The sequence below is a fragment of the Phacochoerus africanus genome, chromosome 3 (assembly GCF_016906955.1).
Source record: "Phacochoerus africanus isolate WHEZ1 chromosome 3, ROS_Pafr_v1, whole genome shotgun sequence".
Classification (NCBI taxonomy): Eukaryota; Metazoa; Chordata; class Mammalia; order Artiodactyla; family Suidae; genus Phacochoerus; species Phacochoerus africanus.
This window is the reverse complement of record NC_062546.1, coordinates 157,715,420-157,734,976: the sequence shown is the minus strand read 5'-3', so window position 1 is coordinate 157,734,976 and position 19,557 is coordinate 157,715,420. Positions and strand designations below refer to the sequence as shown.

Below are 19,557 nucleotides of genomic sequence, written 5' to 3'. Positions count from 1 at the left end.
TATCTACCAAATATTGACGATTCTATCTTACAGAAAACATGAGATGCTGAATTTCTCCTAAGCCTTTGAACACAGGGAGCACATTTACAAACTGAGGCTCTCGAGTCCATTGATTCAAAATGACTCATATAAGAAGACACAATACACATATATACACACACCAACCTGAAAATATGAATACCTAAACAGTATTTACTCAATAAGCATATAACGATCAGTTATTTTTGCTCCTGCAGTATTTCTGAATTTCATATTTCATGAAATATTTTAAGAATTTCATCTATAGAGAAAGTTGCCTGTTTATTTTTTTGGTTTGATATTTATAGGATTTCCACTGATTCCTGCTTGTATACATGCTGTTGCCAGACGCTTGTACTACAATGACAAGTAAGATAATCTCTATTTTTGATTTCTATTGAAAGTAATTACAATGGAAGTCTTCAACATAATTTTCCTGCTTTTTCCCCTAGCTGCTGGATCAGTTCTGATACCCATCTCCTCTACATTATCCATGGCCCAATTTGTGCTGCTTTATTGGTATGTGATTAAAATGCTCCTTTTTTCATTATTGCTTATAGTTCAACTTTCTTTCCTGATACATCCGGCCTATGGTATCCTATAGGATCTCAGTGGACATAGTGTACCCATAGGGTTTGATTGAAGAGGGTATAATAAAGGTGTTATATTTGAGGTGTTGGCAGGAAGAGTAAAGGAGGTAATTTCTAAGGGACGGAGAGTCACTGCAGACCAAGATGGGAAGCTGATATCCTGACTAGACTTGAAGAGGGGATAGAACAGTGTTCCTGAGGGCCAGGAGGGTTGTCCAAAAGGAGTTCTGGCCTCGGGTAGAAGAACACAGCTACTACCAAAACCACAGCCTGACAGGGAAAAAGGGGAAAGAAATACTCGGACTTCTCTTTCCATGCTCTGATCTCTTGGTTCCCCCCACTGGCAAATATTTGACGGCAAGAAAGCCTGGTGATGCTGCAATCTTCAGAGCCTCCTGAGGTGCAGAGCAGAGCAGGACAGAAGATGGATCTAGGGTATAGGGATGACAAACAGGAAAAACCCACACCTGTGATGGTAATAAGACTAATATTTCAAAAAAGAAAAGACTTTAATTTGGAAAAAAGTATTGCTTAAATTGTTTTATTATGATGATGATCAGTACTTAATACAAATGCATAAGTTGGACATTTTAAAATGTGGTTGTACGGAAACAGAAGTTAATTTCAGTGCTTTTAAAACATTGTTTCAATGGGAAAATAAATCAATCTATGCTAATATGCTTTATCTCATAGAATATTAGAGACAAGGATGTAATTACAGACTCTAAGACTGTAATTACAGCTAATATTTAATTATATGTAAAAAGATGAAGGTGGTATGTTTCTCAGCCAAAATTCAAAGATTTCTAACATTTGCTTTCAGATTCTTTTATTTTAGGGAAATATTCTATTATCTTACTATATTTGCTAGCTGCAGTTTAGTATAAGGTTATGTTACAACACTGTTCAAGCCATTCTCAAGTATATCATTGTTATTTTTGAAAGTGTGTCATAATTAAGAGGGTAAATTCTGGAAGCTGATTGCCTGGATTTGCGCTCTTCTGCTTCTTACTTGCTGTGTGGCTTTATGCAATTAAACTAATCACTATGTGCCTCAAGTCCCTCATTTGTAATATAGAGAATATAATAACAGAGACAATATTTTAAGAAGAAATTAAGTAAGTTAAAACATAAAAATTGCTTAGCCTAGCATGTATAGAGCATGGAGCAAATGTCAGATTTCTGATTTGTGCCTGGCTACACAAGACAACCAGTTCAAAATATCAATGAAGGGAATTTATTATATCTCATGGAAATTTTAATATACATTAATATAGACACTTGTGAAAATTTCAAAGGCAGAAGCATTTCCTCCCTTTGCTACCTGCACACACGAGGGACATGTGTAAATACTCTTTAAGCTGTATCCTGAGGTATCCTAACTTTGTGCTCTGGGAAATAATCAGCATTGAAACCCATTTCTACCATTGCTGGTTGTGTATCTCAAGCAAGTTCTGTTTTGTTTTTAGCCTCTCTGTGCCTATGTTTTCTCATCTATGACTATAGAATAATAAGAGTAAATACCTCATAGGGTGTTATAGGATTAAATGAGATGTATCTTGTTAAGCAATTAACACAGTGTTCAGAATATAATAAACTCTCAAAAAATGCTTTTAAAACTTTCTTCACGTATAATTTCTACTTGATACCATGGTTCTGTTTTGAGGAAAATGCAAAGAGTTAAGATTCCTAACTGGGATAAAATATCACATAGGAATATAGATCATCAAGCTGCTCATTAAGAAAGGAAGTGAAAATCCACAATTATTTGCATAAAGCTTTTTCCATGTTTCTTGGCCTAAAAAAAGATTAGGAGTCTATTTTTCTATCAGAATAAAATGTTCTATCCTTGTTTAAGCTCTAGGGCCCCTCACCGGTCCTGAACAATTCCAAGGTCTTGGGAGGGGCTCTAGAAATTGTTTATATGGTCACATGTTCTTGTACAGTTTTTATAAATAAGATATTTCAACCACAATTAGTTTCTTTCCACTCAGACTTCCTCGGTCACATTTCCCCTTGAGCAGTGTGGTACTGGAGTGGCTGTAGCACTTCCTCCTAAGGGGAAGTTGAGAGGCAATGCATTTAATTTGTGTTCAGTGAGAGATGTTTAGGTTACTTCAGTGCCTAGGTAAGTGACTGCTGGCTGATCTAGCAGGGGATGGCTTCCAGGAATCCTACTGCCACTGTGCTGACTCCCACAGCTTCTGGTCATGACCATAGGTGGTATCGTGATATGAAAGTGTCCTGTTGTACCTACCAGCTAGGTGAACTTTATGGGTTTTGGAGTAAAAATGAGTAAAAACAATTTTTTTCTCTTCTCCTTACCTATAGTTTTTCTCTTCTCCTTACCTATAGTTTTTTCTCTTCTCCTTACCTATAGTTTTTCTCTAGGATAGATGAGATCCAGATGTAATTCATCTGAAATTCACAATTCCTCTTCTGTTTGTATTTAAAATAAATGGAAGTATTTGAAGAACCTGAAGTAGGATGACTTTCTAGCTCCTAGTTGCAAATTTCAATCAGACTTGCTATTTTTGGAGAAGCACTTCACATTTAGAAATTTTCATATAATGGGCATCTAAACTATAATAGTTATACTGATTTTTATATATTAGGTTTATAAAATATTCTATATTCTAAATTTATAAGCATATAAAAGGGCATTATTACCTTTCTCTGTGGGCTGCTATAATTTTCATTTAGTCAATACTTTTAAAATAGCAATGAATGCTTAGGAAGGGAATATAGTACGATGAGTGGAATAACAGCTGATGTGTTGATTCATCATGTTTCATTCTTACACCTGTTGAAATGGCTTATTCTGATTTTGTATTCAGCAGAGACATTGCTGTGTCTGTAACCATGTTACTTTTCATAGATGTGTTTCCATCAGGATTACAGTTAGCTATGTAATTTGAAACACATGTTCCAATGAATTCTCTGAAAGAATAGTAGTGGAATATTTTTATGCCCAGTAACTTTCATAATACATGACTTAAATCAGCAAATATATGTTATTTGTTCCTTGCTTTCTATATTAAACAAGATGCTACCTTTTCCAATTAATTAAAGTATGTGGATATAAATCATGTATTAGTATGCAGTTTAAAAATTTTAGATTATTAAACAAAGCACAGATGCTAGAAGTCAGGGTGAACAAAAAGGAAAGATAAGAGCATAGTAGCATAAGAACTCTAAAGGGTGTTTCTGGAGTTAAAGACCATAATCCTATGGAAGACATTAGGAATGGAATAGAGAAAATAGACAAAAGTACAATATAATGACCTGAATGAAGATAAGAAAAATAGAGAGTAGTATCCAGGGAGAAGGAGCGGCAGGGAGAGGGAGAGAGAGAGAAATGTATGTCAGCAGAACTATTTGTTTCCTGAGTAACTTAGTTATCCATACTAAAACTTTGAAGTTTATGTTTCTCTTTCAAAGAGCATGCCTCCTCTTGGGGAAGGTTTTCATGCATAGTAAGTTTATAATTATAGAAGGTAATTAGCAGGAGGCCCTGTTGGGTGCCAATATTGTTTTATTTCTAGGATGATCTAGGTTGAATATTAACTGATTCAAGTGTGTGATTCAGCCTCCTTATAAAGATAAAGAGGATTACAGTACTACCATGGGGAGCTGTGAGGATGCTGTTACACAAACAACATGCTCACACATACATACACAAATAATGCAGGAAGGATAAGCCAAAAAGGTGTAATGGTTATTATGGTTTCATACATATTTGAAAAGTACCTGGTATGGACACTAACACAGAGGAAACACTTAAAATAATTCGTTTTTGTTATAAACAATTCTTTCCTTTCTTTGAGCTAAAAATGTTCAAAAGCTTTAGTCTTTTAACCATAGCAAAATTTTTAAAAATTGCATAAGGAAATGAACTAAGCAAAACAATCAGATGTTCCTCAACTGAATACTGTCCACAATAATTTCACTATAATTTTATTTTTTAAAACTTAAGATTAATAACTTGATATACTTTTAAAATTAATAAATCACAAATCCAGTATTCAAAGGAAACAAAAACACTGTATCAAAGAGATATCTGCCCCTGTGTTCATAGCACCATTATTCACAATAGCTAAGAAATGGAAACAAGAAGTTGTGGTGCATACATACAATGAAAAACTATTTAGCCATAAAAAAATGGGAAATCCTGCCACTTGAGAGAATACAGATGGACCTTGAGCGCATTGAGCTAAGTGAAATAAGTCAGAAAGAGAAAGACAAATACTATGTGATCTCACGTATTTGGGGAATTTAAACAAATAAACTCATAGGATAAAGAGATCAGATTTCAGACAAAACTGCAAATCAAAAAGATACATGCACACCTATGTTCATAGCAGTACAATTAATAATAGCCAAGACACGGAAATTACCTAAATGTCAATTGACAGACAAATAGATTAAGAAGATGTGGTACATGTATACAGTGGAATACTACTCAGCCATAAAAAGAACAAAATATTTACTCAGCAACACAGATACAACTAGACACTATCATACTGAGTGAAGTAAATCAGAAAAAGAAGGACAAATGCCATATAATATCACTTATATGTCAAATCTAAGATATGGTACAAATGAACCTATCAATAAAACAGAAACAGACTCACAGGCATAGAAAACAGACTTGTGGGTGCCAAGGAGGAGGGGGAGGGAGTGGGATGAACTGGGAGTTTGGGGTTAGTAGATGCAAACTATTACATTTAGAGTGGATAAGCAATGAGGTCCTACCATACAGCACAGGGAACTATATCCAATCTCCTGGGATAGACCATGATGGAAGATAATATGAAAAAGAATGTACACACACACACACATATATATGAATGAGTCACTTTGCTACTCAGTAGAAATTGGCACAATATTGTAAATTAACTATACTTTAATGAAAATAAAGAGATCTGATTTGTGGTTACCGGAGGCAGAGGGTGAGATGGTAGGGAAGAGGAATTGGATAAAGGTGGTCAAAAGGCACAAACATCCAGGTTTAAGATAAATAAGTACAAGGGATATAATGTACAACATAATTGTAGTTAATACTGCTGTATGATATATCTGAAAGCTACTGAGAGTAAATTCTAAGAGTTCTTATAAGGAAATATATATATATTTATATATAACACATATACACACACATACATATATATACACACACACACATGCACACTTGTTTTTGGTATCTATATGAGATAATTAATGTTAACTAAACTTACGGCAATCATATCACAACGTGTAAGATAAATCATTGTGCTATGTAACCTAAACTTATTTGATGTTGATTATATCTCAGTAAAACTGGGAAAAATAAAAGGAAAAAATTTGATAGCAGAAATAAAAATTAACATTTAAGCAAATATTCTCTTGAATAGAACATATTCTTGTACACTAAAGATATTCTAAGATTTATAAAATCAAGGATCCTTCAATAATGATTCTTAATATTAAGTATAAAATAATTTCCATATGGCATTTTATTTCTTTTTAGGTGAATCTTTTTTTCCTTTTAAATATTGTACGAGTTCTTATCACCAAGTTAAAAGTTACTCACCAAGCAGAGTCCAATCTCTACATGAAAGCTGTGAGAGCTACACTTATCCTGGTGCCATTACTTGGCATTGAATTTGTGCTGATTCCATGGCGACCTGAAGGAAAGATTGCAGAGGAGGTATACGATTACATCATGCACATCCTTGTGCACTATCAGGTATGGTGTTCTTGCATCAAGAAGGCACCTTGTGAAATTTGGTTTTAAATTTATATATAGCGCTGGTTTTTATTCTTAACTACATACACAGCAAGTTGCTTACAAATATTGTATCTTTTCCATTTGGAATCAGATAATTTTATTTTTCTTTTACAGGGTCTGTTGGTATCTACAATTTATTGCTTCTTTAATGGAGAGGTATGGTGACTGATTTTATTCCTTTTATCATTTTGAATTTGCAATACATTTTTTCCTTTAAAAAATGAGATAGCATTATAAATTTCCTAGGAATAACTATTTCAAATTCCATTTCTATCAAGAAAAAGAACCATCAAATCTCTTTTCCTAGATGCAAGTCTCCTTCCCAAAAGCTCAGGTCATATTGGTGTTCAAGGCTAGACCAAATTCAGCCTTGCTTTACAGTATTCCATCTGGAGTTCATGTTGTGGTACAGGAGGTTAAGAATCTGACATAGTGTCCATGAGGATGTGGCTTTGAACCTGGCTTCACTCAGGGGGTTAAGGATTCAGAGTTGCTGCAAACTGCAGCATAGATCAAAGATGGGGCTCAGACCCAGCATTGCTGTGACTGTGGTGTAGGCCTGCAGCTGCAGCTCTGATTCTACCCTAGCCTGGGAACTTCCATATATCTCAGGTGAGGCTGTAAAAAGAAAAAGAAAAAATTCCATCAGTGGCTTGTTTTTTATCCTGTCTTTTGACCAACCTTTTGAACTCATCTTACTAAGTCTAGACTTCATTATAGGCACAGTTTTAGGCAATCCTTATCCTCATAGAACATATACGCTAATAGGAACTAGAATTGGCTCATTTCCATTTTCCCCCTTCTCTGTTTTTTTGTTTTTGTTTTTGTTTTTTGCCTGCCCCACAACATGGTCAGGAAAGAGCTATAGTGTGTTAAGAAACAGAATAGAGCACTCTAATTCATAGCATGGTAACGTGCTCTTGCATATTTCAAGATTTTTAACAAAGGCCTCCCTAATTGGAAGATTTCAGGCATCTAGAAACTGGTACCGAAATAGGCATTTCTTATGCACGTGAACAGTGCTATAGCTCAGTGGTTTGAGCTACATTGATTTAGTCCTTCGTATGTTTTTAATCTACTTGACAAATTTTAACCTGTTGGAGAATTTTTACAGAATTAAACAAAGTTTAGAAATTCAATCAGCAGCTGATGAGACTTAGCCACTTGGTAACTATAAACAACACAAAGCTTCAGATGAGCAATACATGGAACCAGGTGGCATAACTTTATAAGAATCATTCCTATACAACTCCTCAGCACTGGAAACATGTACATGTCATGAAAAATTATAAAATATTATTTTCCCTTGTTTATGTAGTATTTTACTTTTTTCTCTCAGGATATAATAAAATTTCATATTTGATTTTTAATCAGTTTCAAAATTAACTATTTATTTTATATATTTATTTATAATGGGGTATAGAACTATCAAATATAGAGACTACATTCACATCTTTTAAGTCGTGTCTCCATTGATTCTTTTGCTGTGTTGAGAACAAGAGTGTCTTTTTTTTTCTTTTTTCTTTTTGTCTTTTCTAGGCTGCACCTGTGGCATATGGAGATTCCCAGGCTAGGGGTCTAATTGGAGCTGTAGCCACCAGCCTACGTTATAGCCACAGCAATGCCAGATCCGAGCCGTGTCTGCAACCTACACCACAGCTCACGGCAATGCCATATCCTTAACCCACTGAGCGAGGTCAGGAATCGAACCCACAAACTCATGGTTCCTAGTCAGATTTGTTAACCACTGAGCCATGACAGGAACTCAAAGAGTGACTTTTTCTGAAGTCAATGAGAAGTATAGACAGAGAATACAATTAGGAAGAATAGATAACACTACTTTTGATAGTAAAATTCGAACAGCATTTATTATGTACCTTTATAAATTTATTATTGAATTTATAATCCAACTAAATTATATAATCCAATTTCTACCTATATAGGATTTTACAATTAAATACAGATGAGAGAGAGATATAGATACAATATGCCCAAAAGCATGTATGCAATATGAAAGATATACCTTTGCATCTGCAGAAACTGATTTGATTTTTATGAAGGGTATTTTTTAAATGTTTAATACATAATCACTAGTAAAATATTTTGTGATGGAAGCATTATCGAATAAAGGAACTGACACAGCAATACATTTAAACCCTAAGATGCCACTTTGTTCCTGGCTGTAACATCTCGGCATCACCCTGAACTTTCAGGAGTCTCAGTGCATACTTATATTAAAGGGAAATAAAAGCAAGTTCCTTATATAAATCTCACAGGGATTCATGTAAGCTATGAGTATAGAGTTTTTAGCACCATGCTTCACCCTTGGTAGATACTCAGTACATTATAGAGTCCTTATTAAATTTTTCAAATCACTCATTTTTAAAAATATATGTACAAATAGGAACATTAATTGTATTGGAATCAAATCTCAAACTACCCATTTTATCTAGAAAGAGTGCTTGGGGAACACCTAAACTAATGCCTAACACTCTTGTTGCATTATCTGTGTAAGCAAAAAAGACACAGGCTTGACATTTTGCCATGTCCTAAAATTGAGAAAATTTTGGCATTGGAAAATTACAATTATACAAAGTCTCTGAGCCAAGTTGTTACCAAATCCTTCAGCCCCTCCTAACATTTCCAATATCTGTCCCCTTCAATCTCTCAAGATACAATCCTTGTTTGTGTATGATTCACTGCTCATATTAAGAAATACTATAATCCTTCCTTTTTTGTCTCTTTGCCGCTAGTTTTTCCCACTCTCATAACATGAAGACACAGCTGCCAAATTCATTTTATGTGGTTCCAACTATGTCATGTACTTCTTAAAATCATTTGCTCAGGCTGTTTCCTTCTTGCTTTCCACATTAGGTCAAATAGCTTATCTTTATCTTAATGTGTCTATTTTATTTTTTATTCTCACATTTTATTTTTGTTTCTTAGCCAAACAATTCCTATTTGCATTTCTCACTAGTTAAATAACTGTGACTTGACAAGTCCTCAGGCCACTTTCATCTAATGTCTAGTCCACTGCATTAAAAATGTGCACTCAGCATAAACTAGCTCTAATCATCAGAAGAGTCCTTCCTAGTCTCATGGGTATATTTAATGATACCTGAGAATAGATATTTTTATAAAGTGAACAAAAGATTTGTTGAGAATAACAAACTCACATTCTGTAATGAGAACTAGGTAGAATTTTTATTTGAAGCTCTATTAAAGATCTTTTAATGATTTAGATTGAGGGTAGAGTTGGTTTCTCATCAGGTACTAATGAGCATGATAAAGCTATATTCTTTATATTGTATACAGTCACATATTGCAGTGTTACATTCTAAAAAGTTGGCCTTACTATTTAACACTTATGTGTAAAACAATGAGAAATATTTTCTTATCTTTAATAACACCAGGCAGGTGCTCTTTCCTTCCAATGGCAATTTTCCTTGTTATCTGTCCCCATTAAGTTTTTTTCCATTGAAAGTGCACTAAGAGTGTCCACTTCAATGTTCCATTGATTTGTATTAGAGAAAATAGATTTAAAAAAATCCTTATAAGAATAATATAAGCAGACTCTACAAGGCCTATGGGTCTTTAATTAGCTTTATCCTGAACTTCTGGAAATTGGTTTTCCATGGTTTTTCTGATGATTTAGTTGCAAGGAAGAAATAGGGTGCTGATCCTCATCAAAGTAGGGATACTGCAAGAGCTAGCAGTCATATCTTTCAAAAACCATTTTGGCTTTTAGAATTGGATGACTTCATGTCAGCTTCTTCCCAATATTTATGTAGAATCTTTCATACAAATCTAATTCCACATCCTTTCAACCAGAAACTATGTAACACATGGATTCAATCAGTTCAGCTTTTAGTAACAAAGTGAAGTTAATTAAGCATAAAAATCAGGATCAAAAACAATTCCTATTAAAAATACCTAGAGGAGTTCCCTTTGTGGCACAGTGGAAACAATTCTGACTGGTATCTATGAGGATGCCAGTTCAATTCCTAGCCTCACTCAGTGGGTCCAGGATCTGGTGCTGCTGTGAGCTGTGCAGTAGGTCACAGATGCAGCTCGGACCCCACGTTGCTGTGGCTGTGGTGTAGGCCAGCTAGATAATTGGCCAAATACCATTTTTTATTTTAAGTCTCTAAGTCTTACTTAAAAGTCACACTCTAATGCCATTCCAATTGTCATTTATTTATGTTTGTGAAGGTATTACATATGAAGATGTTATTTTTTAATTATGTTAATTTAAATGTTATTTGTATAATTTAGAAATACATTACTAAGCCATGTGAGAAATTAAGTGTAATTTTTGGAAGATAAATGTGCTTATTGTCATATAAATGCTTTTATTTCAAAGAAAATTTATATGAATATAAAGTATTCCCTTTGGATAGTTATCATATATAAAGAAGTCGGAAGTCCCTGAAGTTCTGAATTTCATACAAATATAACTTTTAAAACCAATATATTACATTTCTAACTACATTTTTGAATTATAGAATAGATAGAAAGCCTCCTGGAAATTCTAATAACTCGTTCTGTACTATTATTAAAGAAATTCATTGACTTCATATTTGTTTGTCTACATGCTAAAACATGTTGTGAGACATAAAACTTGTGTTTCTTTTAAGTGACAGAATAGAGGAGGCTAACAGGACTTTAAAGGGTCCCACAGAACTGTAGACATCCTGGGAATACCTATTTGCTATAGATGGTAATTTGGAGAAGAGATAAGAAAATGAAAAGACTTGAATAGGTACAACCACTGTGGAAAACAGTATGGAGGGCTCCCAAAACAGTTTTTAGAACTACCATATGATCCAGCAGTCCCAGTCTGGGCATCTATCTGGAGAAAACCATAATTTGACAAGATACATGTTCCCCAATGTTCACTGCAGCATTATTTACAATAGCCAAGACAAAAAAGCAAAGTAAATGTCCATTGACATAGGAATATATAAAGAAGATGTGGTACGTATATACAATGGAATATTTCTCAGCCGCAAAACAAGGAAATAATGCCATTTGCAGCAATATGGATGGACCTAGAGATTATCATACTAAGGGAAGTTAGTGAAAGACAAACATCATATGATATCACTTATATGTGGAATCTAAAAATAGGATACAAGTGAACATATTTGCAGAACAGAAACAGACTCACAGCCTTTGAAAAAGCATGTGGTTACCAAAGAAGACAGGTTGGTGGGAGAGAGATGGACTGGGGGTTTGGGATTGGCATATGCACGCTGAGATATATAGAATGATTGGCCAACTGGACCCGCTGCATAGCACAAGGAACTCTATCCAATGTTCTGTGATAATCTATGTGGGAAAAGAATATGAAATAGAATGGATGTGTGTATATGTATAACTGAATCAATTTGTTGTACAGTGGAAATTATTACAACATTGTAAATTAATTATACTTCACTAAAACTTTCAAAAAAACTATCAAGTTCAAGTTAAAAAAATAAAGCCCTATTTTAAAGTTCAATATTGATGTTTACACATGAATGTAATAAATAAAAAGTTGAAGAATTCTATATAATTAATAGCAAGTTAAACAATATTGCATAAGTATGTTTATAGTACATGAATTTCTGGAAAATTACTTTTTGGATGCTCAGATTCCCTTCGGGGAAGGGCCAAAGAGGAGTAGAGATTTGGGGAAGACAACTCAAAATTATACATGCTTTGGAAAGAGATAGATTAGGTCACAGAATGTGCCTAATTACATTCTTAACCTAGAAGTAGACTACTCTGAGCAGGTGTGTTCACTCATGAGACACAGAAATCTGATCAAGCTGGAGGTGTATTTGAACATTCTCATTTACAATCACTGACTCAATATAAAGAAAACCCCCTTTGTCTATGTTAAATTAAAACCAAAGTCACAACACATGGTCTAATTAGTTCTGATCTCTGGCCCCAAACAGAGGAGAAGGAAATCATTAAACTTCGAATTTATCCAGGCAAGGGGGATCTGAATACAAAAAAGGAGAGCAGTGACATTCCTAACCTCTTTTTTATTGTTGTTGTTTTTTTCCATAATACTCATCCCATTTGTAATTATTTATTTAACACTTTCTTTCCTCTGGGTCATAAGCTGCAAAAACCCTGCTTTTTTAACACCAGAATGTAGCTCAATACCTTGCATACGGTAATCACTAAGTAAAAAGATTGTTGCTACTGCTATTGATGATGATGATTTATATTCCCTGTATCCCTAACTTCTTTTTATCTGTTTTCCCTCTTCTTTTATATTCTAATTTATTTATCATTCTTTTAATAAAAACACCGATACAAAACTCAATGTTGTACATGCCAGCTTGTAAGTGAGGGTGTGGATTAACTATTAGACCACATGACATTCATGTGCATTTTTAGAGCTTCAAAGATAAGGCACAGAAAAATAAGAATTTTTCCATATGTACTGAAGTACAGAGTAACTGCAATGAAGTTCCTATTATAAAGATGTTTTACTCAATTTCATTTTTTATTTAAGAAAATAAAGTAATATTATTCACTAATTAACGTCATTGCTTTTTTCCAAAAGTATCTTTTGTATATAACTTATTTCATTGTACTAATAAACATCTTATCTTCATTTCATTTATAGAATTGCTCTTGCCCTTTCTGTTTCTTTTTGTTTTATAGGTTCAAGCAATTCTGAGAAGAAACTGGAATCAATACAAAATCCAGTTTGGAAACAGCTTTTCCCACTCAGATGCTCTCCGAAGTGCATCTTACACTGTGTCAACCATCAGTGATGGTGCAGGTTACAGTCATGACTATCCAAGTGAACACTTAAATGGAAAAAGCATCCATGATATGGAAAATATTGTCATAAAACCGGAAAAGTTATACGACTGATACTAGAGGGAGTATTGCTAAACTGTGCCACTCCTAACTCAAGGATTTGTATCTGTGACTTCACAACCAGAAGACTTTAAGTGAACGTCATGAAGATGACAAAGAAACCCTTCACATGAACACAGCCGTGTGTTGATAAATGTTTCATAATAGCTCCATGGGGGAAAAAAGCTCTGATTTGTAGTGTCTGCCAGTTTTTATGGTGTAAACATCCCCACCATGGCTGATTTGAAACTATCAGCTTGACATCACTGAATGTAGCATTGGGTAAAAATGAGCACAGTCAGTTCTTGTAGGCTGGTGTGAGCTGGCTCTAGCACACCACTGCATGCATCCACATACAGAAGTTCATATACACCTTGGGCAAAAGATTATAAAAGTTCATATATACCTTGGGCAAGATTCTACTCTCACAGCCTAAAGCGACCTAGTTAAGGCCTATACACTTGAAGGGAAAAATCAACTTTTCATCTCTTTGTTTTTAAAATCTTTATCCCATAGTCATTTGTGCAGAGGATTTTTTTTTTTCCCAGAAAGTATTTTAACACTTCTTGTTTTTACTTTTTCAAATAGAACAGGTAAGGAGTTACTTATTCCTATTGGCTTACTCTCTTCTCCCCAGGAAAAATAACAGAGCAGAACCTCTATTGGTTACTCATGTGCTGGTACATCACAGTTATACTTTCTGTCATATCCATTTTTGAGACTTGATAAATAGTATTATGAAATGCAATCCTACTTTGGTATCATTAGGGATATGTCTTGGTTGATACTATAAAACATGCTGTCAACTATTTTACCATCCTACTATACAAGTGGGAGGGAATGTGTGTCCATGTACCTGTAAATAGAAACTTTGCTCCTCTCATTTCTACTATGTGGACAAATTAGCAGTTATTTTACATGAAGGAAAACAATGAAGGGGTTCATATTTTCTTAAAAGTTTGTAAAAAATTTGTTGTGAAAAGTGAGCTTGTAAATACTCTGTTATTCTATTTTATAGTCTCAAACATATACAATCTAAGTAAGTTTTTTTTTAAAAAAACAAATAATGTAACATTGTGTGCTTGTTAATGTCTGATACTGTGTCTGGGCTGATTTTATAATAAAATAGGATCTGGAATTCTATATTTGGTAAATATTTTAAAGACAACCAGATGCCAGCATCAGAAGTTTGTTTGAGAACTAAGTAATAGAAATATCTATGATAAGATATAAAATATTTATTTTTAAAAACCCTCAAGGACCTTGTTTTATTGAATATATTACCTTTGATGATTCATACCTTAATAATAGGTATGTTTGACATATTTATCCTTCTATTTTGACGATGAACTTTCATTCTAATTCAGAAAATTTGAACGACTCTTGTAGTAAATCCCCACTCTTTTGGTTTTACCCCATTAAAAATATTACTTTTCTAAATTACTATAAGAAGATACATGGCTTTGGAAATATTCCAAGCTATTTTTAAAAAGTAGAGGAATACAATATATATCATATACAATTTTTAATATTTTAATAGAGCTACTATACAATTCAGTGAAAGAACTGAATCTATCAGTGAGAAAGAATGAATGTATCAGAACATTTAGGGAATAAATAAATTAAGATGGAAGAATCTTGCTAATGAATTAGAGGGACATTTAAATAAGATTCAGTTTCTCTAATGTTATCTTCCACTGAAATTTCTGAAAAACGAAATGCCTTCTATTAGTAGGTTAATTTTGTCAGAAAAACTCATATGTGTTTTATTGCAGTATGTCAATCTGCTTTAAATGGATTAAACTAATGACTTAGCCATCATAGAGTGTTTCTTAAGCTGTCAATAGGTGGTAAGTTCAGAAGTCATTTGAGATTGTCCAGGTTAATTATCCAAATTAGTAAGAATTAACTTATTAAATAGCCTGATCGATAGATTTATAATTTATGATTTATCTATATGCATGGAGAAGCTGATATATTGTTAGTTTTCAATTTACGGATTTCATAATAAGATGTCATGAAAAGGATTACAGGCTGTTCTGGACTTTCTAATTCCTAAATTATACAAAAATTCCTTTAAATGAATTCAGTTTTTAGCTATTTATTATTCAAAGACACAGATTCAGACCCTTTGCTGGTGTCATTCATATATTTCAGCATTTTTCCAGACAAACTATCAAGTATAAACCATAAATAACAGTAGAAAATGTCAAATTATCAGTGGGCACTATATTAAAATTACATTATAACTTTCAAGTATTTTTACTGTGTTTTTATCATATTAAGTTTAGATCAAATTTCCTTTATGGCCAGGATTTATCTGTTGTACCATCTTTTGGTGTAGGCAATCCATGACTAATTAGTGTTAGTTTTACACTCATGTATATTTAGGAGTAACATTTTTTAGTATTAGACTTCTCTAAAGCTGAAGTGCTAATAATTAAGATTTCATTTATATCCTACTCATGAAGAAAAAGTATAATTAATACCTTTTAAAAACAAACTTCTTTGGTATCTAAAAGCTTATTTGGGGAATTTCTAACTTTTAAAATGAAAATCTGCTACTTTTCTGCAAGTACTTATGAAAGTCATTTTAATTTTTTAAAAAATTTAGCCCTTTAATTTCTAAATATATTTAGTGCATTTATTCATAAAATTTTCATTCTGGAATTTAGCACTTACTCAAATGTAATCCATGTACATAGATGTAGTGGGAACTGTTGTGCTGTATTTATTGCTTGTATAATTTTTTTAAAATGTGAACTTATTTTTATTTTTTCTTGGTTTTAATGTGCTAATGGAAACCACCATGTCTTTTATTTCTAAAACATATTCAAGATATTCTGATCAATTTAAAAAACTCATATTATGCCTACTTAATGTATATCTCTATATTTTTACTGTATGAAAATATTAAAGTTATGAGCTAAAATTGATTTTCACTCACATTTACTGACTAATCTAAATTATAAATCTTTATAGCAATCAGTGGAATACATTTTAAAATCGATAACCCTGTAAATCATTCCATTAACCAATTTGTTAAAATTATAATTTATTTTATAAGTTAGAAAATTCCAAATAAACTTCAGTGTATACAAATTCCTTCCTAGGCTGAAAGAAATGAAAAGATAAAAATGCCCAGATATGGGAAAATGTACAGAGATTTATCTTCTTTCTCCTTTATATTCTATTGTACTATTTTGTGTTGAATAGCAGGGAGACAAAGAAGGAAAAGAACTATTTAAATAAATAATTCACCCATTTAAAGTCATTTTTAGTGTATTATATTAGTATAGTATATTTACATATATTCAAATATATGTAAGCATCCCACAGTTAATTTTATTACATTTTCAAGACCTCAGGAGGAAACCATGCATGTTTCATTCCTTCATCCTTTCATCCCTGCTCTCAGCCAGCCCTTCGGCATAACTAACCTACTTTCTATCTCAATAGACTTCCATATTCTCAACTTTCATATAAATGGAATCACATAGAACATGATCTTTGGTGACTGACTTCTTTCACCTATAATGTTTTCAAGGTTTATTCATGTTTTAGCTTGTTTCAGTTTTTCATTCCTTTTTATGCCTAAATTATTCCATTGTATGGATTTACCACATTTTGTTTATCCACATTTGTCTGTTGATATACATTTGTGTTGTTTCCATCTTTTGGCTATTATGAATAATGTTTCCATAAACATTTGTGTACAAGCTGTTTATTTTAAAATATATATTTTAATTTCACTTGGTTATATACCTAGAAGTGGAAATGTTGGGTCATATGTTAACTGTGTTTGAGAACTGCCAGACTGTTTTCCAAAATAGCTGGACCATTTCACATTTCCATTAACAATGTCTGAGGGTTCTGCTTTCTCCACATGTTTCCCAACAGATAATAATAAGTTATTATCTGCTTTTTGTGCTTTAGTCATCCTAGTAGGTGTGAAGTGGATCTTATAGTTTTAATTTACATTTCTTTGATGGCTAATAATGTTGAGCAACTTTTCACATTTTTAATGGCCACTTGTATACATTCTTTAGAGAAATGTCAATACAAATCCTTTGTCCATTTTCAATTGGATTGTTTATCTTTTATTATTGAGTTGAAAAAGTTCTTAATATATTCCAGATGCAGGTCCCTCATCAGATTTGCACACATTTTCTCCTAGTCTCCTAAGTTGTCTTGTCACTTTCTTGATGGTGCCTTTATAGCACAAAAAAGTTAATTATATTGATGAATTATCTAGTTTTTCTTTTGTTGCTTAGGCTGTTGGTGTCTTATATAAAAACCCTTTCCCAAATTCAAGGTCATGATTATCTACCCCTACAGTTTCTTCTAAGAAATTTATAGTTTGTGCTCTTTGGTCCATTTTGAGTGAATTTTTGTATATGGTGTGAGATAAGAAGCCAAATTCATTCTTTTTCATTATCCAGGTACTATTCACTGAAAAACGTTATTTTTCTGCACTGAAGAATATCCTTGTATTTATGTCCTTATCAAAATTCAATTTACCATAAATGTATGGGTTTATTTCTGAACAATTCTCTTGGTCTTTGTACCCAAACCACATGTCTTGATTATTTTGCTTTGTAGTAAGATTTGATGTTAGCTAGTTTGAGTTGTTCTATTTTATTCTTTCTCACAGCTGTTTCAGCTATTCTAGGTCTCTTGTAATTCCATATGCATTTTAGAACGAGCTTGTAAATTTGTACAAAGAAGCCTGCTGGAATTCTGATAAAGATTAATTGAATCTATAAATAATTGGGGGAATATTGCTATCCTAATGTTAAATTTAACATTTGATGAACATTGGATTCATGAACATTGGATCATGAACACTGGATGACTTCATACTTACTTCAATTTTTAACTGTTTTCAATGGTGTTTTGTAGTTTTTGGAGTGTAACTTTTTCATTTACTTGCCAAATTTATTCCTAAGCATTTTATTCTTTCTGAAGCTATTATTAATGGAATTGTTTTCTTAATTTTACTTTTAGATTGCATATTCCAAGTGTATAGAAATAAAATTAACTTTTGTATATTGATCTTATATCCTGCAACCTTGCTGAACTCATTTATTAGTTATATTTTACTGGATTCCTTATGATTTTTCATATAAAAATCATGTCATCTGCAAATAGAGATAATTTTACTTCTTCCTTTTGAATTTGAATGCCTTTTCTTTCTTTCTTTTCTAAATGCCATGGCTAGAATGTTCAATAAAATGTTGAATAGAAGCAGCTAGAGCACACATCATTGTCTTGTTCCTGATCTTAGGGGAAAGTAACTAGTCTTTCGTCAGTAAGTTAGTTAACTGTGTTTTTTATAGATGCCCTTTATCAGTTTGAGACAGTTCCCTTCTCTTCTAGTTTGTTACCATGAAAAGATGTTGGATTTCGTCAAATGCTTTTTCTGCATCTATTGATACAATCATGTGATTTTTGTTTTATATTTTATTGATACAATGTATTATATTAATTCTCAGATATTAAAACAATCTTGCATCCCTGGAATAAATTCTCTTGGTAATGGTGTTTAATTATTTTCACATGTTGCTAGTAATTAGTCTGCTAGTATTTTGTTGAGGAATTTTGTGTTTCATATTCCTAAGAACTACTGGTCTCTAGTTTCCTTGTGATATCTTGTCTGGTTTTGGTATCACCGTAGTATCAGCCTCAGAATGATTTTTATTGTAATCCCTCATCTTCTATTTTAGGGAAGAATTTGTGAAGAACTCTTTAAAGAATTTGTATTAAGTCTTTGTTTCGTGAAACACCAGTGAAGCCATCTGCATTTGGACCACATATGTGAAGTTTTTTGATTACTGATTTAACTTCTTGGCTCAGTATAAGTCTATTCAGTTTTGTCTATTTCTTCTTGAGCCAGTTTTGGTAGTTGATGTTTTACTAGGACTATGTCCATATCATCAAATTTATCTAACTTGTTACCAGTACACTTTTGAACAACCACTTAGGCAACAAACTTAACTTTTACCTGGAAATTTTATAAGGAATTTTGGATTGGATTTTTAAAAAACCTGTATTTTTGCTATCTCGAGACTAATAAATCACACTTTAAAAATGTCTCTATGCCAGATTTCACTTGCTGTGTCCACAAATTTGGGTGAATTCCATTTTTCTTAAGGTCCTCAAAATCTGACATAATTCCTAGCATAATAGGAATTGACCTTCCTTACCACCTGTAGGCCTCGGTGGGACCTATAAGTCAAGCACCAAGCCATTGTAGTCAATGGCTAGGAGGGCCTTGTATCATTGGCTCCATAAGAATGATCTAACTTTTTT

General features: G+C 32.9%; 1 protein-coding gene across 2 annotated transcripts in view; it reads left to right on the top strand.

Moving 5' to 3' along the window:
• The window catches only part of CALCRL (calcitonin receptor like receptor), a 94,003-nt gene extending 79,615 nt beyond the window's left edge, over positions 1-14,388 (top strand). For both annotated transcript variants that reach the window (XM_047773037.1, XM_047773036.1), the window contains 5 exons: positions 327-387; positions 471-537; positions 6,118-6,336; positions 6,493-6,534; positions 13,045-14,388. In XM_047773037.1, the coding sequence (XP_047628993.1) occupies positions 327-387; positions 471-537; positions 6,118-6,336; positions 6,493-6,534; positions 13,045-13,260 (605 nt within the window). In that variant the 3' untranslated portion in view covers positions 13,261-14,388. The remainder of the gene's footprint in view (positions 1-326; positions 388-470; positions 538-6,117; positions 6,337-6,492; positions 6,535-13,044) is intronic.
• Positions 14,389-19,557: the final 5,169 nt, after the last annotated feature.